The sequence below is a fragment of the Antechinus flavipes genome, chromosome 3 (assembly GCF_016432865.1).
Source record: "Antechinus flavipes isolate AdamAnt ecotype Samford, QLD, Australia chromosome 3, AdamAnt_v2, whole genome shotgun sequence".
NCBI lineage: Eukaryota > Metazoa > Chordata > Mammalia > Dasyuromorphia > Dasyuridae > Antechinus > Antechinus flavipes.
In genome coordinates, this window is record NC_067400.1 from 87920218 (window position 1) to 87946697 (window position 26480).

The 26480-nt window shown below is 35.7% G+C and overlaps 1 protein-coding gene across 3 annotated transcripts in view; it reads left to right on the forward strand.

Annotated features, from left to right (window-relative positions):
* ENOX1 (ecto-NOX disulfide-thiol exchanger 1) overlaps window positions 1-26480 on the forward strand; it is a 345774-nt gene that overhangs the window by 148062 nt on the left and 171232 nt on the right. For all 3 annotated transcript variants that reach the window (XM_051983858.1, XM_051983857.1, XM_051983856.1), the window contains 2 exons: window positions 2602-2835; window positions 25560-25772. In XM_051983858.1, the coding sequence (XP_051839818.1) occupies window positions 2602-2835; window positions 25560-25772 (447 nt within the window). The remainder of the gene's footprint in view (window positions 1-2601; window positions 2836-25559; window positions 25773-26480) is intronic.

Below are 26480 nucleotides of genomic sequence, written 5' to 3' on the forward strand. Positions count from 1 at the left end.
GCAAGTCAGTGAAGTTTTTCATATACATCCTTTAATTTTTGAGCAGCCTGGCTTGTTTAAAGAAATCTTTGTTCTACTGCCAGCAAACCGTGTGACCTTGAGCCCATCACTTAATTTCTCTGGGCCTCAATTGGCTCTTCTGTAAAATGCAGGAGTTTGACTAAGTGATTTCAAAGGCCCCTTTCCAGATCCTAATTTTGATTCAATTATAAAACTGAAAAGCACAAATGAACCAACTCAGTGCCAAATTTAGGTACCTGGCAGAGACTCTCCTCCCCTCCCCCCCATTACTGGGTATTTCTCATTTCTGACAAGACCTCTTCAGTTGCTTACCAAAGTCCCAACCAGCTGACTACGGTGCCCATTTTCTTTTTAATTTGCTGCCTTCTAAAGAGATAGTAGGCAGACATAACACCTCCAGGATTTTGCCTTTGTGGCTGGATAAAGAAAGCTGTCTAGCCTCTTGCTCAGCTAGAGTAGTAGCCTTGGGGAGATCAAAAATCTAAATTGGGGAGACAGTGAGGAAAAGGTGGCAAGGTGGCAAAGGATTCATGGGAGGTTCTACATGCACAACTGGAAAGCAAGGCTACGTTTGGGAACATTTCATATCTGAAGGCCGAGCTAATTTTAGGTTCAGCATTATCAGGGGCCCTTTAAAGCTTCTGGTGACGTTTGGGTGAAAGGGAGCCATGCTTTTTGAACCAGAGACATTTGCAAAACAATCTTCTGAACATGGGCACAGGGGAAGTTTTTTGGCTAGTAATCTAGATTGGACAGCTGGACTGCTCTTAGGGATTCTGGACTGTGCTCAGCTGCTAAGCGTGGTGTGGGAGGTGATTTAAATGGCTGACATTCTTCCTAATTACTTTGCTTTTTTTTAAAGACTCAGTTATCTACAGCAGAGAGAAACATTTTGCTTTAGTATTATATTTTGCATTTTGGTTATCCAGATGGGGGAATCACTTTTTAAAAAAATGTTGCTTTTTTCTCTTTCTTTTCCCTTTTGTTAGGCAGCAGTTCATGTTGAGGGAAGAAAGAATTTGAATTTTGTGGGAGAATTCAGTGTGTGAACTGCACGTTGTTTAAGACTTTTGTGATTCTGAAAAGGTGTGCAATGCCCTTTTTAGGGATATGAGTCTTGCCTGAGATTTTTTCCTGAATATGAAGCCCAAAACACTAAGACAGTGCTCAGATATGTGCTGTGCGATCTCTAAATAGCTGTATTTTTTAGAGTTGGGGTCATTTGCAGTGTCCCCCCACCACCTCCTCCCCTTCCTGCATGTGTACAGACACACAATAAGAATGTTTCTCTCTCACTTCACTGATGGACCCTCTTAGACCTGATTTAATGGGGACCTCAATTTATGTTTTAAAGTCTAAAGATTCCCAAATTGAGCTTCCCTTCTGCATTAGAAGTGAGGCTAGCTAGCTGATTTCAGGCTTATTTGTGTTGATTTCTAAGATCAGGTTCCTGCTCTAATCCCTCTAAGTTGGGTAGCTCACAGTAAATCCTCTAAAGATTTCCAGGCCCATTTCTGGTCTTGCTCAGCTCTGCAGAGCTGATCCAAGCATGGAACTCCTGTGGACTTCAAAGGTTCAGGAGCTATTTATACTGAGCTTCATGCCAGACGATCCATTGAGGGACCTTTTAGGAAAGCTTTTTGTTAGACCTCCTGGTTGAAGGTAAAAATAAAAAAAAAAAAAAAGTTTTTTTTTTCTCCCTAAGCACCCCAGAGTATAAATGGAAATAAAGCAACATTGCCTAAGTGCATTTATAATTGTGGCTTTTGGAACAGCAGAGAGATAATTGCAGCAGGAGCTGCACATGTTTTAGGTCCATGAAGTTGTGGCTCAGGGGTCCAAGCGCTGTGGAATTTCCGTCATGGTAGATGGTTAAAAATAAAATAGACAGTGGTTTAGGGAAACTTCTTGGAAGCAAGAGGCTGCCCTACATGATATCTGACAATTCTTTCTGCTTATGATGCTATTACCAACTCTGCAAGGTGCTCAGCTTGGGTCTCACCTTCTAGAAGTGGGGAGTGTGATAATGGCTCCCCACCCACGTAGCAATACGATATGAAGGCTATAAGCAATATGCCTATTGTGCTCTAAGGGCCTCAGAAATAAAGTCCTTTCTAATCACTAGAAAATGTTGATGGTTATTTAATATATTCGTTCATCGGTTCTAGGTCACCGCATGAGATTATTATTTAACACATTTGCTCATCGGTTCTAGGTCACCGCATGAGATTATTATTTAACACATTTGCTCATCGGTTCTAGGTCACCGCATGAGATTATTATTTAACACATTTGCTCATCAGTTCTAGGTCACCGCATGAGATTATTATTTTTTAACACATTTGCTCATCGGTTCTAGTTCACCACATGAGATTATTATTTGTTCACCGATTCTAGGTCACCACATGAGATCATTATTTAACATGTTTGTATATCAGTTCTAGGTCACCACATGAGATTATTATTTAACATGTTTGTTCATCGGTTCTAGATCACCACATGAGATTATTATTTAACATCTGTTCATTGGTTCTAGGTCACCGTATGAGATTATTTAACATGTTTGTTCATCGATTCTAGGTTACCGCATGAGATTGGGCTCCAGCACAGACAAAAAGGACTCTGGTCGCCTTCATGTGGATTTTGCTCAGGCCAGGGACGACTTTTATGAATGGGAATGCAAACAGAGGATGCTGGCCAGGGAAGAAAGGCACAGACGCAAATTGGAAGAAGACAGACTTCGTCCTCCCTCCCCTCCGGCAATAATGCATTACTCAGAACATGAAGCCACTTTATTGGCCGAAAAGCTAAAAGGTATTGACTGGCTCCTTCTTTCTTTTCTTCTCCCTTCTTCTTCTTGACCACTTGATACCACCCAGACAGGAGCCCAATCCTGGAACAACAGTCTTGATTCTCTCTGCTATTATTCCATGCTGAGGAAGGAAAGCGAGAAATTATATTTCCAACATTAGCAAATCCTGTGGGTTTGCCTTCTTGATTAGCTGTAAGCATTTTCCAGACAAGAAGCACTGGTGTGCAAAGCAAACCTCCCCCCTGCTATCCCCACTCTGAGGGAAGCCTTACTCGTTCCTAGAACTCTGACCCAAATTCTTCATGAAAGTGTCGCTCAATGGGAGTTCAGTTTGAATGGGGAAGAAGCCAAGCCTGTGGTGCTAATGGCTCGGTAAAATGTTGTTATTATTTTTCCTGCTACGATCTCGTTCATCCACTGGGTCAGGTCACTATGTTCCTGCAATTCTTTAAAAACTCTTCCTACACAACAATGATTCAACAAGTGCTTCTGGTACTAAAATCCACGTTGGGTACAGTGGGGGAGCACGGGAGCACCAAAGAAATGTAAAACATAGTCGGGTCCCTGCCCTCCAGGGTCCAGGAGAGCAGATATAATAATTAGATATGTATAGCAGAATTGCACATGTTTAGCATATATTGGATTACTTGCCATCTAGGGGAAGGAGTGGGGGAAAGGGAAGGAAAAAATGTAGAACTCAAAATTTTGTAAGGCTGAATGTTGAAAATTATCCATGTATATATTTTGAAAAAAAAAGACTTAATTTAAAATAAAAAGAAATAATTAGAAAGTAAGATAAGGCTCAAGAAGACTAAATAGAGAGGATGCTCTGTGGGGCTAACAGTAAATGCAGAAGGAGAAGGATAGTAGAACAGTATTGGAAAGTCTCATGGAGGATAACTTAAGCTGGTCCTTGAAGGATGATAAGAAGAAAGAAGAAAAGGTTGGGATTGGAAGAAAAAAGGCATTCCAAAAAGGATTGGTGTGCAGAGAGAGGAAAGGGCCTTAGGTTTTATTTTTATTTTTATTTTTTTTTTGGCTGAGGCAATTGGGGTTAAGTGACTTGTCCAGGGTCACACAACCAGGAAGTGTTAAGTGTCTGAGACCAGATTTGAACTCAGGTCCTCATGACTTCAGGGCTGGTGCACCACCTGGCTGCTCCAAGAGCCCTATATTGAAGTCAAAAGATCAAGGCTTAGATCCAAGCTCTTCTCCCTTTCAGAGTTTGGTGAGAATCAAATGAGATGATGTTCCATTCATGCAGTGTTTATTCTCTTCACTCCCTTGCCTTCTAGGTGTAAATCCATAAGCCTATGATCTTCCCATTTTTGTTTTTCTAATTCAGAAACCCAAAGTGAGAAATTGTCTTTGGCTAGAGAAGGTGGAATTGAGCCAGGGTTCAACCTTGTGCAGAACAGAGTGTGTATCTATGAATCTTAAGAGGAGAGAGCACAATGTGGACCCGAGGCACTTCTTAATAGCCAAGGAAAACTGTCATTAACCCTGGTTGGTAATTTCTTATTATTTTGGAAACCTGAGAAATTCTGATTATTTGTCCTAGATAGATGCTCTAATGAGATTTCAGATAGTCTCTTGTTTACATGTGGACAATCTCCATGCACATTATTGGAGATAATATTTTCTGCCTTAATATCTGTGCTTTTATGATCACAGGCTCATTGTGACTAGAACACTCCTGAGCTTACTCAGGACTAGATTAAAATATAATTGGGAAATATTTATCAAAATAAATAAAATAGAATATAAAAAAATGTCTGTGCATTTAGATTCACCCTTCAGAGGCACAATACCTGTGAGGCTTCCCTAACAAGTATTTTTATAGATCCTTAAAATACTCTTTTAAGTTACTTACCCTTGCAAGGTCTATTCCTTCAGCTATTAAATGAGAGTTAAGTTTGAACTTTCTGGAGTCCCTTGACCCTAAGGGCCTTTAAGGAGACTTCAAGTGCAGACATTGGAGATCTCAGAGAAAGTCAATAAAAGCACCACTTTTTTTACGTAGGAGTCCTATTATATAGGGAAGTAATGACATGGATGCAACAAATTCATCCCAGTCAGGAACGTTTCAGTGTGAGTTTTTGTGCATTGTATTTTATACAAAAGAAAAAAAAATCATCAGCCTTGACTCAGTAGCAAACATCCCAAATTTACAGCTTCTGATGCAGTATACACTTCTAATCTACACAACAGACTGTTTGTATTCATGCATGTCCACACCCAGGAGTGACAGCTTGGAAAACCACTTCTCACAACTAGGTTCCTTTTAGTCTTGGTTTAAATTGCTGGGAAAAAAAAAATGAGCGTGTCTTTTTTCCATGACCTCCCTCATTTGGGTATTACACCCAAGCTGAATGTGGCCTCTGCCCAATGCCATTTTAGAAAAACAGACCGTAAGTTTCCAAGGGAGCAGGACTTGCTTCGTCTTTTTAGGGCATAGCAAATTGGGAACTGAATTTGGTAATGCAATTTGCAAGGCTTGCCATTTCCAAACTATATATTTGTATAGATCAGTATAATTTGCAGAACTCCGAAGCTGCACCTTTGCCAAGTACGGTGTGATCCCTTGAGAAGAGAACAGATTGGAAATTTAAATAGATGGAAGATACAGTAGGCTGAACTGACTGGGGATACATCTTAGGTAAGAGTCAGGTAATATCGAGCCTGACAATTTGAGCCCATGTGCTGAGCGTGGAATATAAACAGCAGTTAATTGCTTAGGAAATTGGCTGGATCACTGAGAGGAAACCCACCTACCTTTCCTCATAATACTGCAGAACCAGATGATGAGAGCCGGGGTAACTGCTTCCCCAAAGATGGTTTTAGTGATATGGGGATGTTTAATATAGTCGAGATTCAAGGTGAAAAGAAGAAGCCTAAATAGAATCTGCAGAGCACCTAATTGGATTTGGATTCTCCCCCCTGAAAAGAGGAAGATTTTAAACAGAGTTAAAAGGTGCTCTCCTACCACCAGTTAGCTCCAAGGAACATTTTTTCATTACTATCTTTACATCCGATTTTAATTTTTTTTTCAAAATCTACTTTTATTTATTTCTTACCTGCATTTTCTTATTGGCATCCATTGTGACCCTGTAACTTTGGCCATAAATGCTGACCAGTAACAGATGTAAAAATATAATTTCCCAACGATGACAGGTGTTAAAGAATTCTCATCACTCAGTGATAGGGTAACCCAATCCAACAGAGGCCTCGCTGACTAGGCCAAAAGCAAACATATTTAATTTGAGCTTTATTATGTGTATGTCTCAGAATAACCTGATCTTCCTTACATTGATACAGATTTTTAAAAATTAATGGGAACCCAGATGATTAAATTGACAGTGTTTTAAGACCATTCCACTTAATGAAGACTGAGTGTAAAGTAACTGCTTATGGACCTAAAAGTTTACAACATGGCTTTGAGAAAGAGAGAAAGAGCTCAATAACAGCATAATTACACTTTATTGGAAACAGTGGTACCAGCCAGATGAGATAATGAATTTCTGTGTGTCTAGCACAAAACATCCACCCCTGGAGGAAGCCCCTGTTTGGAGTGTAGAAGGAAGGAAGAGATTGATTAGACAGTGAGGAAAGATTATAGTACTAATTCATTGGGGATTTCTTTTAGTAAGAGCATTTATTTTTCCCCCCTTTTGGAAAGCTTCAACTAATCTTTCATTACTTAAAGTGGAGAGTTTCTTTCTGAAATAGGTGTAGTTCTAACAGATCATTAAATCTTAAGCCTGGAGTCTTAAGTTTTCCTGGCATTGCCATTGGGATTATTACTTGATATGTTATCTAGATTTCAGGAGCCCGAATCAGACCAGTAGTAATCCTCAGAGAATTGCTCTAATTTACATCTCATGTGACAGTCTGATCCTTCCAGATTCAAGGAAGGAAAAATATGGTTGAAGGTGTTTTATGGAAAATTCTGTCCATATTTATGTAAAAATAAACACCCCCATACTCCTGCCATTCCCCTGCTAAGAGAAAAAGGAAAGAAACAAGGGAATATGCTCTTTGAAAGTAAGTGCTTCAAGCTACATTAACCTTCATAGAAGAAAGAGGCCATTTTGAATGAAATATATTTGTCAGCCTAGGAAATCTAACTTAATGCACAGCTCCATTTTCTCATCTTTTGAGGTATACGAATCACAGCATCTCAGTTTGAAGAGACCTCAAAGGTTATAAGATTATTTGATTTAGATCTAGGAGAGACCTAGGCTAGTCCAGATTTCTACTATATGTATGAATAAAATGAATTTCAGAAAGGAAAATGACTGGTCCAAAGTCGTACAGATAAGTAACAGATTTAGTATATAAATCTTCAGATTCTAAATCACTGTCTTTTTTTCCCTATACCTCACTGGCCCAGAATGTCTAGAGCCAAGGATCAAAGGAGGCTAGCCCAAGGAATAAATACATAAGTAAATTTGAACCTCAAACCACTGACTTCAAATTTGTCATCTCTCCCCAGAGGTGTCCCTGAAATTAGACAGTTTCATAACTGGAGTGAGCTACCTTCTCACCTTCAGTTGAGCAGCAGATAATCTGGATAATATATCAGTTGGAGCTCAGTTGACTCTCTAGAACAGTAGTTCTCAAACTTTTGTTTTCAGTATCTTTATCCTATTAAAAATTATTGAGGATTTCTCCAAAGTGTTTTTGTTTATCTGGGTTATATTTATAGACATTTACCATATTGGAAATGAAAACTATTTTTGAATTTGTAGACCCTCTAAAAGGGTTTCAGAGATCCCCAGAATTCTCTAGACCATACTTTGAGAACCACTGCTCTAGATGCTCAGTGAAAATTCCCTGAAGCAATAGCGGCCTTTCTAGGCCATTACTAATAGCTCCAAGGTCAGTCTGGTGGGAAGGTGGTGGTGGTTTTGAGAGCCATTCTTAACCCTGCTCCTAAATTTTACATCCTATCCAAAGTTAGAAGGAAGTCAGAATGGCTGCTACTAAGAGACATTTGTGTGTATGTATTTACAGGACCCTTTGAAAGGAAAATAATGTGATTAAAAATAGCTCTTATTCATAGAAGTAGGACTTTCAGATTGAGAAAGGTCTTCCCCTACTTCTGTCCCATGAGGTAGATTATTATATAACTATTACCTATATTATGCAGATGAGAAAACTGTTACCTCTGAACCTTGGGGAAGCCCATGATTATCTCAAAGTTATTTTCACTATTTTTATTGTTATTCAGTTGTTTTCAGTTGCCTGACTCTTCATGACCCTATTTGGGCTTTTCTTGGTAGGATACTGGAATGGTTTGCCATTTCCTACTCCAACTTTTATATTGAAGAAACTGAGGCAAACAGTGTGTAGTGACTTGCCCAATATCACAGAGCTAATAAGTACCAGGGGTCAGATTTGATCTCGGGAAGATGAGCCTTCTGACTTCAGGCCTGCACTTTATCCACTGAGCTACCTCCCTTCCCCACTGATCTACTAAATAGCTCCAATATATCTCTTCAGACTCCACATCCATTGAATACTCTTTCCAGATCGCCAAGTACCAGCCTTCCTGTTGTCCACAATCCAAAGGGATTTGTATAATGCCCACCAGAGCACTTTATCTTCTGTGTTTTTATTCAGATAAACAAAGGCACTCCAAACAAGCCCTGGCAGTCTATCACTAGTCAGGAAAAGCTGAGTTTGAGTAGCTGTGGAACTAGGAATGTGTTGAGTCAACACTAATAGGATGGACAACTCAGATTGTTAAATTTTGAAAGAGAACATTTACCCTCAAAAATTAATCTTTACAGATTAATTTGTTGTTTTATTGATTGTCTAGTTCAGGGCTTCTTAAATTTTTCTATTCCTGTCCCCTTTTGCCCAAAAAAATTTTACATGAACCCCAGAGAGAGAGATAAAATGGGTATGCAAATCAAACATTCACTGATATTAAATCATAAAGAAATTTACTTTAAAACACTGACTTCAAATTTGTCATCTCTCCCCAGAGGTGTCCCTGAAATTAGACAGTTTCATAACTGGAGTGAGCTACCTTCTCACCTTCAGTTGAGTAGCAGATAATCTGGATAATATATCAGTTGGAGCTCAGTTGACTCTCTAGAACAGTAGTTCTCAAACTTTTGTTTTCAGTATCTTTATCCTATTAAAAATTATTGAGGATCTCTCCAAAGTGTTTTTGTTTATCTGGGTTATATTTATAGACATTTACCATATTGGAAATGAAAACTATTTTTGAATTTGTAGACCCTCTAAAAGGATTTCAGAGATCCCCAGAATTCTCTAGACCATACTTTGAGAACCACTGCTCTAGATGCTCAGTGAAAATTCCCTGAAGCAATAGCGGCCTTTCTAGGCCATTACCAATAGCTCCAAGGTCAGTCTGGTGGGAAGGTGGTGGTGGTTTTGAGAGCCATTCTTAACCCTGCTCCTAAATTTTACATCCTATCCAAAGTTAGAAGGAAGTCAGAATGGCTGCTACTACGAGACATTTGTGTGTATGTATTTACAGGACCCTTTGAAAGGAAAATAATGTGATTAAAAATAGCTCTTATTCATAGAAGTAGGACTTTCAGATTGAGAAAGGTCTTCCCCTACTTCTGTCCCATGAGGTAGATTATTATATAACTATTACCTATATTATGCAGATGAGAAAACTGTTACCTCTGAACCTTGGGGAAGCCCATGATTATCTCAAAGTTATTTTCACTATTTTTATTGTTATTCAGTTGTTTTCAGTTGCCTGACTCTTCATGACCCTATTTGGGCTTTTCTTGGTAGGATACTGGAATGGTTTGCCATTTCCTACTCCAACTTTTATATTGAAGAAACTGAGGCAAACAGTGTGTAGTGACTTGCCCAATATCACAGAGCTAATAAGTACCAGGGGTCAGATTTGATCTCGGGAAGATGAGCCTTCTGACTTCAGGCCTGCACTTTATCCACTGAGCTACCTCCCTTCCCCACTGATCTACTAAATAGCTCCAATATATCTCTTCAGACTCCACATCCATTGAATACTCTTTCCAGATCGCCAAGTACCAGCCTTCCTGTTGTCCACAATCCAAAGGGATTTGTATAATGCCCACCAGAGCACTTTATCTTCTGTGTTTTTATTCAGATAAACAAAGGCACTCCAAACAAGCCCTGGCAGTCTATCACTAGTCAGGAAAAGCTGAGTTTGAGTAGCTGTGGAACTAGGAATGTGTTGAGTCAACACTAATAGGATGGACAACTCAGATTGTTAAATTTTGAAAGAGAACATTTACCCTCAAAAATTAATCTTTACAGATTAATTTGTTGTTTTATTGATTGTCTAGTTCAGGGCTTCTTAAATTTTTCTATTCCTGTCCCCTTTTGCCCAAAAAAATTTTACATGAACCCCAGAGAGAGAGATAAAATGGGTATGCAAATCAAACATTCACTGATATTAAATCATAAAGAAATTTACTTTAAAACAATTCTTTGATATATACATAATTTTATCATTTATTAAAGATGAAAGAAAATTTGCATACTAATGAGATGGATGTACTTGCTTATTTTTACATAAAGAATTAAATCTTGGTGGGATATTTGATATCTTTTACTGTTGGCAAATTTTTCTTTTTATTTAAGTGACCTGGAACCTGCAATTTAAGAAGTTTTGATCTAGAATATAACCAATGTTGATAATCAGATTAAATTTAAAAGTGTGCATATTTCTCTCTCCTCTTCCCCACACCTGGTTGTTTAAACATTTACCAGCACACACCTATATTGTTCTGTTAATAGTGTTTGAGCTCAGTACAAGTGCAATAGAAGAGGAAGGGGAGAGGGAATAAGCATTTATTAAGTGCCTACTAGGTGCCAGGTACTGGTCTAATTCATTTCCAGGTGTTATCTCACTTGATCCATTTAGATTTCATTAGCTTATAAACTCCTTGCTAACAAAGACTGCTTTGTATCTCTTGCTCTTAGCACAGTGTCTGGCATCTAGTAGGCGCTTAATTAATGTTGATTGGTTGATCCTTCTAACACTTCTATGAGGTAGGTGCTATTGCTAGCCCCATTTTACAGGAGAGGAAACTGAGACATATTAGTTAAGTGCTTGTCTCTGTATCCAGAGTCACATAGCTAATTTGTAATTCAGGTCTTCCAACCCCAGGTCCAACACTATTCTCTGCCATCTAGCACTCTAGGTAAAGGTTCAGGGAATAAAGTTGTCACCAAATTTGGAGTGCTGGTGTTTATATAGCATTTAAATGTTTTCAAAGTGCTTTAAATCTATTGTGTCTTTAAAACCTCACCTTGTTAACTATATATTAATTTGTCCATGCTTGCTTTCTGTTGGCTCATGCAGTTTCCAAAATAAGTATTTCTAGTTACCCTTCCTTCAATGGAAATGTGGAGGAAAGAGGAAGAATGAGTACCTAGGTAGAGCCAAAAAACCTCAAAATTTTTTTAAAAAAGCATGTGAGATAGAGTTGGTGAATGAACTAAAATTGTCTAAGCCTCCTCAGGCATTATAGTTATGTGGAATGGTGCCAGAGAATGGGAGGTTCCTCTGTGTAGAAAGGAAGTGAGGGATTGAAATAAAAGAAGAAATCGGCTTCGAGCCAAAAAGGACTTTAGAGATCACATAATCCAACCCATTATTTCACAGATAAGGAAACTGAGACCAAGATCAGGGAAGCAATTTGCCCAGGATCAAACATCTAGCAAAAACATTATTTGGCTGAAATCGGGGATTGAAAACCAGATTTTCTGACTTTTAAGTCTAGTGTTCTTTCTACTCTATCAATCTGGTTGTGTTGATAAGAAAACTAGCATCTAAGAGTAACCCAATCACTCTTTCTTTCTCTCTCTCTCTCTCTCTCTCTCTCTCTCTCTCTCTCTCTCTCTCTTTCTTCCCCTCCTCTCTCTCTCCCTCTTATTATATTACCTTGATCCCATGAATCTCAGTCTACAAGTTCACCTGATAATATTCTGTGTTTTGTTCATTGTTCACATTTCCTTTAATCTACACTTGACATTTTGCCTTGTACTTTTCTACGTTTATCAAATAATTTTGTGTACTATAATGAATGATGTGTTTGTTATATATCCCAGTGGACTACAAGCTCCATAAAGGTAGGGATTGTGTCTTATTTAAATTCTGGATTTCTTGTTTTTTCCCCAATATTTGAATAATAATCTGCTTTACAAATGAATAAATATAGGAAGTCTTTTTAAAAAAAAAAAAAGTCTTGGATCTATTTGTTTATTACCAGTTAAGTAGGCAAAATTGAGTGATCTTTGCTAATTAAATGTATTTTTGGAATGCTTAGCTTCTCCCCAAGATTATCATAACAGGGGATGCAAAGGAAAGGAATAACCCATAGGAATCCATGTAGCAGAAATCAAGACTGCATTAGCAGAAAGTACTTGCTAACAATGAACCTTCACCTTACCAAGCTCAAACTTAGAAACACAGAATCCTTGAGTGGCGGGGAATTGAGAAATCACCTAACTTCTTAGTCACAATAGGAATCTTTTTTTCTTATAAACCAGCCTTCTATTTTGCAAACTAAACCTATCCATTTCCTTTGTTAGTTCCTTTGAAGTTACAAGTTCAACTGTTTTTGTTATTCTAGTTGCCCAATGCAGGACATAATCCATTGTGTTAGTGGATCCATGGCTTCCATGTATCTGCAATCTTACTAATGGGGATTTGGTTCAGATCACAATATCTTCTCATTCTTTGCTGTTGTTTTTTCATGGTCATGTATAGATTCTCTAGGGGGGGACCCTTCCAACATGCTGGAAAAGGGTTTTTTGTTTTTTACTTTTGGAAAACTCCTGTGACATGACCAACCCACCTCCTTTTATGATCTTTTTCATAAATCATGTGCAGCTATTCCTTGGTACATTACAGATAGTATTATGTTCTCTTGGCATGGGTTCTTAACCTACCTCAACCACTCTGTCCAACTTTACCCTCTTAAGTGCCATTTTTAGTTTTCCATGTAGCTTACCAGTTCCTGAAGTATTACATCCTAAAAGTCTTTCTATTACTCATAATGACAGAAATCTAGAAAACTTGTTCCATGATAAATCTCTTTGTGCTCTTTCAATTAGTTACATTTTTGAATGTTCTTGAGATGATATGGCTTGTTTGGTTCTCACTTTTCATGCCTTCTTTAGATTTATTTCTACTTTCATTGTTTTCAGTATTATTGATAATGATATTATAATTTTTCAGCATATATCTTAAAAGTTAGTATGTCATATGTCCCCCGTGGCCTTTTTTATAGTGACTGCTTTTTACAATGAATAAACTGTTATAGGAAATAATGATAATAAAGGTCAATATTTTGGGTCCCCCTCCTATTTCTCACTTGTTATCAGTGGCTTCTTTGACCAGGCTAAGTTGAAGATGTTTCAGTTTTTCATAATATTTTCTTATCTTTAACTTTTTAAAAAATTTCATGTTTAGATTTGTCTTTAAAAATTTAATTATTTAAAAATTTAAAAATTAATTAATGTATTAGTTTATACATGTATAACTTTCAAATCAATAGTAATTTATCACCTGTGAAGAGATATAATCTACTTCATTACTTTTGTTTGTATGTATATTTGTTAGCCATTGTTGTTATTCATTGATTTTTAGTCATATCCAATTCTTTCTGAGCTCATTCAGAGTTTTCTGGGTATTGATACAGGAGTGATTTGCCATTTCTTTCTCCACACCATTTTACATATGAAGAAATGGAAGCAAACATGGTTAGGTGGCTTACTTAGGCTGACACAGCTACTAAGTGTCTGAAGCCAGATTTGAACTCATGAAAATGAGTCTTCCTTCCAAGTCTAGTACTCTATCCACTACTGAACCTAGTTGCCCATATTAGCCATACACTTTCCCAGCTCTGACTAGAAAAAAATATTCTTGGGATTGACCTATTACTGATTAATTTCTTTAGTCTCACAAACTTGAGCTTTATTTTATAGCATATATTTCTCTGTCTTTTTTTGAATTCAAATCACTGCATATCAAAATGTATTCTGTCAAGTTCTTGACAAGGTCTTAGAAGTTTTCTACCTTTTCACCCTTTGGAACAGATGTTGATGCATAAGATACAATCATTTTATGCTGATCCTTTTGCCTCCTGCAAATGACCAAGTGTCTCATGGGATTGTGATTCTTGTTGCTTTGGGTCACATGATAAAACCAGTTCCACTAATACTATTGTTTCTCTCTTATATGAGCAATCCTTTCCTTTAATTACAACTGCCTTTTGTCAGTATACATCTTATAAGATAATGAACTGAGACTTAATATAATGTTCCAAATGTCTCATCAGTTCACTCTGATGAAATAATTATCTTTCACCTTTTTTTGGATACCATTCTTCCTTATTGAAGCTAAAAAACCTCAATCATTTTTGTCAACCATATAACACAAAATACTGAAGTTAGAAGAACATCTAAGGCCATTTTTGTCCCATCCATTCCTGATCAATCATTTTCTCTATTATACTTTCTAAGTCTTTGACTATAGACCTCAAATAATTCCTCCTAAGGAATCCCTTTCCACTTTTAGATAACTCTAACTGTTGAAAAGTTTTTTCTTAGTCCTAAGTCTTCCTCTTTGCAATTTTCTTGAAATTATTTCCAGTTTTGCCATCTGGCTTCAAGAGTAACCGGTTTAATCCTTTTTTTGTTTAACCATGTGATAGCCCTTTACAAATTTGAAAATACCACTTAGATCTCCTCCAAGTTTTCTGTTCTCTAGATTAAATATTCCCAGTTGCTTTAAATAGTGCTCCATGGTATGAAGTAAAGGCCTTTCACCATTTTTTTTGCTTTCCTTTCCAGCTTATCTATATCTATCTATCTATCTATATTTTTAATATGGTGTTCACAACTGTACAAATACTCCAGATGTTACTTGACTAGGGTAGAATCCAAAAGGACTATCACCTTCATATTTCTGAATATCACCTCTCTCAATGTAGAATAAGACTTACTTCATTGACTTTATTAACTGCTATATATTATGCTCAAATCAATCATCTGGAACAAGTAGTCACTAAGTAATAACAATTGCTATTGTAGAAGTGACAGTTCCATTTTATTAACAAGGAACTGAGGCCCAGGAAATTTATGTGACTTTCTCATGTTCCTCACAACTTTCAGGGACTAGACTCAAATTCAAGTCCTTCTGACTTCCAACTCCATCACAATATCAACTTTACCTTGCTGCCTCTTATCACGTAACGCAGAGATCTTTTATGAGTAAACTGCTCTCTAGTTGTACTTTCTCTTCTTGCCCACAACCTTGTACTTATGAAGTTGACTTTTTGAATCTTGGCACCTGTTGTATTTCATTTTACTGGATTTGATCAAGTAGTTTAACTCTCAAGATTATTTACAAATCCAAATTTTCTTATGTAGTATATATCTTTCTGGCTTTGTGTAATTTCCAGATTTGATTAACATGTAACATATGTTTTTACCCATTTGTTTATAAAAATGTGAAATAGAGCAGGGCCAAAAATACCCAGTTTCTTCTTGTTGTGTGAGCTTTTTAAAGGCTATAACTTGAGAACAGATCTATAGAAATGAAATGGAGTATGTGTTTTATCTGAATAAGTATATTTAGTATTAGAGATATGAATAATCTTTTCAGATATTGTACTATAAGTTCTGGAAATTTTTTCACAATATGCTATATTTCTTTCAAAATATAGGGAGTATTCCATCCTATGTTAGCTATGCTGTGTACCCATATTTTTTATCCCAAGACGACATTAAATCTTTTAAAGACCGTGCTTTGGGCTCAGCTAGTCAACTAATTCCAAACCTACCTAATGTATTTCCTATCTCTCCATTTTCTTATTAGAATAGCATGAGATAATTTTTGAGAAGCTTATCTAAAATCTAGGTAATTTATATCAACACTATATTCATTCTTCACAAGCTTAATATACATCAGATACTTCACTAGAATCTTTTAATGACTGTGCTTTGGGTTCAGCTAGTCAACTAATCCCAAATCTATGCAATGTGTTTCCTATCTCTTCATTTTCTCATTACAATAGCATGAGATAATTTTGGAAGGCTCATCTAAAATCTAGGTAATTTATATCAAGAACGTATTCACTCTTCTACCAGCTTAATACCAGTGGCTATAATAATAACAATAACAATAACAAGAAGAGTAGGACAAGATATATGGCAACAGTTCTTTCTTAAGAAAAAAGGAAGGAGAGTAAATGACTTACAGATATCCACTGCAACTGTAGTTTGACTCCAGATAGAAAATTCCAGGTGTGGGTGAAGATGTCTTGTCATTGCTCTTTTTATTCTATATTTTGTCTAACTCAAATATACATATATATATGTAAGTTATATTGTTATATAATATGTTTATATATTAAGCTAATATGTGTTTGAGTCAGACAGAATTATTAAAATAATTGAAACATAATAGAAACTTATTAGATACCTCCTGTGTTCAGAACACTACAAAGTGCTAAGGGAGATACAGACCCTAGATAGAATGGTGCTTCTGATTTCATGACACTTAGTAAGCCACCACAGCCAATACCTGGAATGTAGAACACCAAATGATCAATGTTGCAGTTACAAAATAAAGTATTGGGGGAAGTCAGAGAAAGAAAGTTGTTACAAAGCAAATTCTTGGAAGACCTTGTGAAGAAATAAATATTGAAAGTTTAAGAGATAGACAGGAAATCAGAAAGAGTAGGAAGAAAGAGTATTTCGGGTGTTTGTAAAGGCTGATAGAAAAGTTTGTTTTGGCAATTTGTACTTCATTTGGACTAGAGTTGTAGAATACTTGCAAAGCGGCGGGAAAGACCAGAGCGACATCCCGCAGTGTTTGGTGTAGGAGGAGAATCTTGAACTTGCTCCCTGGCCAGAATTTCCCACCACCTGCTTAACCACTGTTGAGAGACAGCATATTGTGATTGGCTGAGCAAGAAAACAAACTGCTTTCCATTCCTCTCTAGGGGATGGTCAAATAGGTCAGAATCCCTTCTGTTCCCAGGCTGTAGAATTTATTTATTTTTTTACTTTATTACATGAAGAGGAGCATACAGATGGCAGAATCATGAATGCTGCCTCATGACATTGGCTCATAAGCCAAGCCAAACACTGGGTTTCTATGGCAATAGATATAAATTTGTTTTAAATATGAAGAAAGATGACATAGTAATTCTCGACTATTGAGATAAAAGCTCCTCCCTAGAAAATTAAAAACAAGTAAATAACTTAAATAAAAAAGGATCTAAATAGCCACAAATAAAAAAACATGAGTCTGCATTTGGTGGGTTTATCATCAATGGCTACATTATAAATACTGGTTATAGTCATTATTCCTTACTAGTTTAAGTTGTGATCATTCCAAAATGATTTTGAGGGATGACTCCAACTGGCTGATAATTCCTGTTTGCCATACAATTTCCTCCATTTTTGTAGCATATCAGTCATCCCCTCAAAGGCCTGAAAGGGAAAGGGGAAGAAGGAGGGAAAAGAAGAAGCAGTTCAGGTAAATTAATATAACAGCTATAGTTGTCTCAAATTTTTCTCATTCAATTTTATTTAGCAGTCACTTATTAACTTAGAGTACACATCAAGGAATTGATCATAATAAAAATAAAGATTAAGATATGGAAGGGAGTGCCAGTGAGCAATTAGTAGATTTAAATTTATTCTGGGAAATCTATTTTCAAGTTATTTTTTTGCACTGAAGGAAGATGTTTATGTCAGCTCAGGGTACTCACCATTTTAATTATGTTAAAATGCCTCCTTTTTCCTTATTTTTGAAATTAGTTCTTAAAACTAACCACTTCTGACTGATTCAGAAAGAAAAGTATCTTGGTACAACTGTGTGATTGATTTAAGAAGACATCTAAAATTCTCTAGCCCCTGCTCACCTTCTGGTTGTCAGCAGGGGCTTCGAGTATTTAAATACTTTTGATGTAACTTAAAACCCAGTGGGCCAAAGGAATGATATGGAGTTTAAAACAGTTGTTGCATTGTCATCAAAATTGTAGGACTCTATTAAAATGTCTGGCCCAGGAAGCCAGTTAACATAACACTGAAGAAGTAAATGATAAAGTCTTCATCTTCAAAGAATCCAGTGGAAAAAAACAAGGATTGGTTTTACAAGATTGTTAACTACTGATCTGTATTTCATATTATAATAAGAAATTATGCTATATTATACTGTAAGAAGAATAGCATTTATAAAGCACCTAAGGTTTGCAAAACCCTTTACATATATTCTCCCATTTGACTCCCATGATAACTTTTTTATTGGATTATTATTGTTCCTATTTTATAAGTAAAAAAACTAAAGTTGAGAGAGATTGAGGGACTTTCCTGGGGTTATACAGTATTTCAGTTGGGAGTCAAATTTAGGTTTTTCTATTTCCTAGTCCAATACTCTTTTCACTACACCAAATGTTTTCAACTCTGTGTGTGTGTGTGTGTGTGTGTGTGTGTGTGTACATGTAAGAGAGTGAGAGATATGACAGTCTAGTGAAGTTTATAGACATATGAGAAATTTTAAATGTTTAAAATACAAAGGACTATACAGTAAAGAGAAACTGATTATTTTGAAATAGTTATCATTTTTCTAAGTTTACAGAACTCACCAATTTAATAATGATGACAATAATAGCATTTATATATATATATATATCATTTTCTATGTTTTGGGCACTATGGTAAGCACTTTATAAATATTTGATCCTCAAAACAATCTTGGAAGGTATGTGCCATTATTAGCCCAATTTCACAGTTGAGGGAACTGAAACAGAGGTTTTGTGACATGCTCAGTCACAATGATAATCTATATCTGAGAGTGGATTTGAATTTACATCTTCCTGAATCTAGGCCCATGATCCCATCCACTTCCTCTTTCTAAATGAAGAAACTTCTGGGAATTGAGCTAAACATTCAAGAAAGATTGGATTGTTTTAGGAAATAAGAAGGAAGGGCATTCTAGGAAGAGGGATAATAAAATTAAAGTCAAGGAGAATGTGGGCTGAAAGTTATTAGTGTTGTATATTCCTGTAGCAGAGATGATAAGCTCAATAAGAATGGAGGATGCATATTAGTAAATAGTAGAAAATAACATTTCATGAGTATAGCTATAAGCATTCTCTGATGTTCTTCCCTAGGCCATGGAGATCTCATTGAAATGTCTGTAGTTTCAACTATTACCTCACTTTTCTGTGGATCATCTCCTTTACTTTGTCCTGGTCTCCACTCTCATGAGTTTCAACCCCACATTTCCAATTTTCTATTGGATATTTCACCCAGATATCCTGCCAATTATCACAAATGCAAGATTTTCCACTATTCATCAATATGCATAAAATAAAACTCATTATTTTGCCCCCTAAATCAGTTTCTAAACCTCTTAACATCCATCCCTATTTAAATGTACACAATTCTTATCTTTCTTCCTTGAAACTTAGGATTCATGTTTTAAAATGCCTTCATTCTAGGTAGTGTGATATAGCAATCAGAGCACTGGACTTAGAGTCAAAAAGACATGGGTTCAAATTCTACCCAGACCTTTAGTAGTTGTGTGATTCTGGGCTTAATTCAAATGAACTTCTTTGTTCCTAAATTTTCATCAGCAAAATGGGAATGGGAACTGTATTCAGTGAATTCTAAAGTCCCTTCTGGTTCTAAACTCTTGATCTTAAGAGTCTTCCTCACCCACTCTCATATCTAATAATTTTCTAATCATCTTATAAACTATAGTAGGAATTGTTAGCATGAGGTCGACAGATTCCAGGAAATCATGAACTTGGATTGGAAAAATTACATCTTTCTTTTCAGTAATGTTAAACTGAAATTTAGCATTTCTCACAATTATTAATGAAGGCAACAAACCATTATTCTTAGGAGTCCATGGGTTTCGCCAAGATTGGCAAAAATATCCATGATACGCACACAATTCTAATAACCCCTCCTTTACAATATCTCTAATTTCCATTCATTCATTTCCTTTCTCTTTGTCTTTCCCCATGCTCAAAATTTTATTTCTTCATGTACAGCTATGGATTCTTAATTATCTTCAGTCTCTTCATTCTCCTCCTGTTATTAATATTGACAGACAAGTTCCTATAAAATACTGTTTTTTATCATGACTCTCCTCTTGTTTGGACCTATTCAAACTCTTCAGAACTTACCAGTGGCTCCCTGTTGACACTAGAGAAAAGTCAAAACTCTGCAATTTGACACATAATTTGGTGCCAAATCTATCCATTCAGACTTGTCTTCAACTACTCTTCTACATCAAATCCGTTGTTAAATCCAAACCAATCTACTCACCATCTCTACCACCAAGTATATCTTACATTTTCCTACTTCCATGCCTTCCTTTATACTTTCTTCTTCCCCTTTTAAGAAGAGTTTTCATGATAAGAATGATGTTTAAGGAAGGGGATAAAAACTGGAGGCTGGAAGGCTGTTCAAATAATCTTAACATAGTGTGAATGGGGGCCAAGACTAAATTACATCAAGTCTAATTAATCAAGAGAAAAAACGGTCCCTAAACACTATAAGAAAGGACTTCTGCTTGGAATTTTTAAAGAGCTCTCATGATTACGATTGTACCTATGCATGTTCAGAAAATGTATTTAGAAATTTTATGAGGGTACCTTGATGTGGTTCTTATGAGCAATATTAGTTTCTTTCTAAATGAAAATCTTTAATAAGGCTACAATGCTGATCCTATTTAAATTAGTTTATATTGTTCTCTGCTTTCTCAATTATCTTTCTACCAAATAAAAAATTAAATTTGCAATTGAGTATTGAAATTGGTCTCTCCTGATATGCACATGAAACCATCCAGAAAGTTGCTGGGTTTTTTTCTTAATTAATATAAATTAAAATTACCCCCTATGTCCCAACAAATGTTAACTGATGTTACTCGTCATGCCTTAACTAATGCAAGTCCAATTTAATTGGAATGTCAGTATATCAATCAAAGTTCCATTTGCCTGTTAAATGTTTTAGCAGTAAAATAACATATTTGTGAATCCTATGAGAGCAAGAAAGAGACAAAAATAACTACATGCAGTTGAAAGAAAGATGAGGAATATTACTTTCATGTATTGTAGGGTCTATAATAAAATGCTAATGATTTTCTTTATGTATTTATGAAAGGGAGGAGAGTTATAGCTAAAGAGAAAAAGAAAAGCACTTAGAGGTAAACATTTTAAAGGATTTCTTATAAACATTTGGTTTATCTCTGTTGTCTATTCAGAAGTTCATTCTCCTAACATCTATTGGCAGGGTGAGAGGTAGAATGTGTGAGGGAGACAGAATTTATTCTGACTGTAACTGTTGCAGTGGGTCTCTCACCAACATAATGCTAAATTACGATTCCCTCCACGGGCTGAACATAATGTTAAGTTATATGATGGATTTTTTTTTATAAGAGCTGCTTTGGTTCATGGAATGAGCTAAGAAACTACCACTTCTGAGTTCACCGAGGGTTGAACTTAAACTGAATTTTTAAAGTTAACCAAGTTAGGTGAGTTGCCAAATGAGCTAGTGTAATAAGATTTTAAGAAAACCTGTCTGCTTCATTTCCAGAGTCTAAGATTGGTAATTCTGGGTCTACAGTTAGTTAAAGAATGAGTTAAGAGTCCCAGGTTCTCAGATTCATACCCTAACTTCTAGTTCAATTTAAATAGAGGAAATCTCTGTTCCATAATCGGTTACATCTTTAAAAGGCAATCTTTGAAAAAAAAAATCATACTGAAAAACAAATCATATGTGACCATATATCAGTAATGTCACCTATCTTTGAATGCAGGACAACAAGCATAGTCTATGCTGCTAATACTTTTTCTTAAACAACTTTCTTCTTAACAGCAATCAGTCCTTTATATAATGGACATACCTTTTAAACTAAATCATCATTACCTACTCAAGGAGATACATGTAGAAAGAAAAGTCTGGAAGTACAGATGTACCTAAATATGTGCCATAGATAAATATATTTTTAAGAAAAGTTTTTTTTAATAATTTAGCATTTTTAAGTACAAGTGATAAGTATTTTTTAAATTAATCTGTCCCTCCACTACCTCCTCTCAAATTAAAAAAACCTGAAAACCAAATTCCTCAATACATAGCCAAATAATCCGAAAAAACAAAATTTCATCTTAGACATATATTAAAAATGTCTCTCTTTCTTTATTTTGAGTTCGTTATTGTTTTAGGAGGTGAGCTGCACATTTCTTCTCTATTCTTTTGGATTCATGGTTTATCATTTGTTTCATTGATCAAAGTTCTAAAGTTTTTCTAAGTTATTTTTCTGTATAATTTTGTTATTCTTGTATAAATAGTTCTAGTTTGACTTAACTTTGCATCAATTCATAAAGGTGTTCCTTGTTTCCTCTGAAATTGTCCATTTCATGATTTCTTTTGGCACAATAATTTTCCATTACCACAATAAGTCTGATCATTCTCCAACAGGAAGATTATTGCTGAACAATTTGAGATCTGAACCTGATAGACTCCTTTTCTCCCCTCTTTTTTGCTATTATTATCCTTGAGATTCTTGATCTTTTTTGTCCTCCATATGAAATGTTATTAGTTCCATAAAATATTTTTGGGTGTTTAGTATGGCATTGAATAAATATTTTAATTTAGGTGATATTGTTACTTTTTTATATTAGTTTAATTAATTCACAAGAAACTTATGTTTTTCTCAAGTTATTTATTTCTACAAAATGTTTTTTTCATATTTTCACACACAATTATTTCATAGTTTTTGTCATCATTCGTAATGGAATTACCTTTCTTCTTCTTTCTGGATTTTGTTGGTTATAGATAGGAATGCTGATGATTTATGTCATCCAAAGGGAACCTTGGTTTCTTAAAGGTCCTAGTTTGCAAAGTAAATATACTGGCAGATTCAATTAAATTTAAAAGGCCTTGAGTTTGAGGCTAATGACAAGTCATGTGTCTATCTATTGAGAACCACAACTAAGTTCATATGGGATTATTACCATATGAAGAGCTGAACTCTTCCACTTCTAGCTCTTAAATCATAAAGAGAATTCAGTCTTCTTTAATGGAAGAGTATCTATTTTACTGAATTTTTGAATTTTTGCAATATTTCTGAATATTGATATGCAAATCATTATTATTATAAATTATATCATTTAATGAGAAGATATTTGAAGCAGCCTCAACTTTATCTACTCAAATAAACCATAAATGCCAAACTATGGATGTAAAAAGACAATGATATTACTTCAGTTATCAAAATTTCCCAGGAATTCACTATACAAGTCCAAATATCATTCAGTAGAATAGAAATTCACCCAGAGGAAAAATAAAACTAATATAATTGTGAGAGTTTCCCTCTGTGTATTACCTGTAATGTGAACAATACTTTGTGAAAACTACTAGTGCTCTCTATCCCATTCTACTCTGTGATGCATGTGTATATTTTGTACTTAGTTATGTATTTGTGGGGCATTTTATATAGTCTAGTACATATGGTTGTGTGTGTGTGTATATATATATATGTACAAACATGTCCATTTATATATAGACATAAATATATATACTATATACAGATATATATGTGTGTGTGTATATATACCTTTATGTTTATCTTATATATTTTATATAATTTAGTGAGTAAATTGTTATGTGTATATAAGTATAGACATTTATGTAGACTCCAGCTTCTTAAACTGTGGTTCAAGACTCTATCTTGTAACTAAATGTGGGAGGTCGCAAAATTATAATTTATCATTAGTGTTTGATTTTTATATATCTATATATCCAAGGCCAAATAAAAATTTCTCAGGCAAAAAGAAGTCAAGGGTGGAAAAAGTTTAAGAAGCCCTGATGTAGGCAGCATGTGTATACCCATATATATTTTGTATATATTCTTATGTATATCTCCCATGCTTTATAGAATGATGTTTTCAACCATGTTGTCAAATCATGAACAAAGCATCAGGGTCAGCTACTGCATTGATGGAAAAGGCTACAAGCCAAGAATAAAGTGGAAGGAGTTTTGGTGCATGATTTTTTTTTTTTTTTGTTTGAACATGATTATGCACTTAATGCAAACTCTGAAACCGAGATATAAGTATAGATCAATTCTCTGCTGTTGGTACTATTTTGAGCCTAACAATTAATACCAAGGAAAAAAAAAACTAATAGCCAGCCCCACACCATCCACACGTGGAACCATTAGTTACAGCAAATGGGAAGGTTCTGAATACGGTGGATAAGTTCACTCACCTTGAAAGTATACTTTCCAGAGATCTACACATTGATAATAAAGTTGACTCATATTGCCAGAACTAGCTCAATTTTTGAGAAGCTTGGAATAAAACTGTGGGAGAGGAAAGGTATTAGGCTGACTACCAAACTGAAGGTCCATAGAACCATTGGACTGACCTCATTGTTGTATTCCTATGAAACCTGGACAGCATACCTGTATCAGGCCAAAAAACTGAATTACTTTTATTTGAATTGTCTTAGGAAGATTCCAAAGATATCCAAAGCAGGATAAGATACCAGACACTAAGGTCTTTTCTCAAACTAAAACACCAACCATTCAAACTCGACTGCAAAGAGCGCAATTCCATTGAGCTGGTCACTTGTTTGAATGCCAGATGTACACTTGCCAAAAAGACTATTTTATAGAGAACTCACATTGGGCAAATGCTCACCTGGTAGTTAGAAAAAGCAATACAAGAATACTTTCAAGGTCTTAAGAACTTTAGAATTGATTGTGTGTCATGGGAGACACCGGCACAGGACTGCCCAGCATGGTGTCCCCTCATCACAAAAGATGCTGGGCTCCGTGAGCAAAGTAGAATTGAAGTATCTCAAAAGGAAAGCGAGATGCACAAATTTGAAGAATCTATTCCCAATGTACATACTATTTGTGCCCAAACTGTGGTAGAGTATTCTGAGATGATTGGTCTGATCAACTACGTAGAACATACAGTAACACATAGTGATGTCATTTTGGTCCACTTCAAGAACATCAACCAACGTGTATCTTGTATATTTTATGTAATCTGAGAATATAGTTAACAAGGTTATTCTGAGGATCAAGTGATACAATATATTTAAAACAGTTTGCTAAGTTCAAAAAGCTATATATAGTACTATACATACATACATACATACACACGTATATACATAACATACATACATATATATGTATGTCTGGTGTATTTTTTATGAAATCATGTTCATACACAAGTATTTATGCATGTACCTATATATAGGCAATACATACATACACATTATAAATATACACCCATAGACGTGCATACATGCACACAAACATTATCTCATCCAAAAGAATATAAGCTTCTTGAGGGCAAGACTGTTTCAATTTTGACCTAGAACATTGTAGATGCCTTATAAATTATCTGTTAATTGATTGGTAATAAAATATGGCATTTGGGCCACTGTCTGCTTTGTACCTATTTTCATACAAGTGGAAAAGAATGAGACAGATTGTGGGAATCTGATGGTGGAGAACATTTGTTCTTAGATAAAACAATTTGACAACTCTGGCCATTATATCTGGAATAATAATACTATATCTTGTTCCCTCAAAGGAATAAAGGAAAAAATGCTTTACATTTTTAAATTTTTAGGGGGGTGTGTGTGTTTTTTTAATATATCTATAAGCTATATTCTGTGGGGTTTCCCTTTCCAGATGACAGCAAGTTTTCTGAAGCCATTACAGTCCTGCTCAGCTGGATTGAACGAGGGGAAGTCAATCGGCGATCTGCCAACCAATTCTACTCCATGGTCCAGTCAGCCAATAGTCACGTCCGCCGCCTGATGAATGAAAAAGCCAACCACGAGCAAGAGATGGAACAAGCGAAGGAGAACTTTAAAGATGCCTTAACTGGAATTCTCACTCAATGTAAGTAGCTGTTTTGGGGGCCATCTCCTTTGTTTTGGTTTTGCTTTCCTTTGTTGGTGTGTTTTTTTTCTTTTTTGGTTTTTACTGTTATTGTTGTTTCTTTTGGGGGTAAGTAGCTATAACAGCTTCCCATTCTACTCCATATTCAATGGCAAACTTCATAACCTACTTCATACTCTATGGCAACTTGGTGGAACATGGACCATCCCCTAAGAACTTGTTTCTCAAGGTGAGCAAAGTTTCCATAGCCTTTCATCAGTCGTGCAGCATCTAGCCTCCGTATCAGGAGGCCAAACACACCCCAACTCTTGATTCAGCACATTACCTGCCGTACACACATCCATGTTTAAATATAGATTTGTGGGTCATGCTAATGCTGACAGAGTAGAAAGCACATACAGACTAAGATGTCCTTGGGCCATGCTTGGGGAAAAGTTGCAGGTAGGGCTACTTTTCCTCCTAATGCTCTGCTGGTGCAGTCCAGTCCCAGAAATTTGATACTCAAGAATAACATTGGCCACAAAAAGATCTTTTTTTTTTTTTATTTTATTTTGCCTTTGCCCATTTAAAACGGAAAACAAATTGCCTATGATTTTGTTTTCCACGTCCAGATATGTAATTGATGAAGGGATGTAAATGAGGCTTCCTCACAAAACAATTGTCAGAGTAATTATCTAAGGCTCTATTCAAAAAAATTGTGTGTGTGTG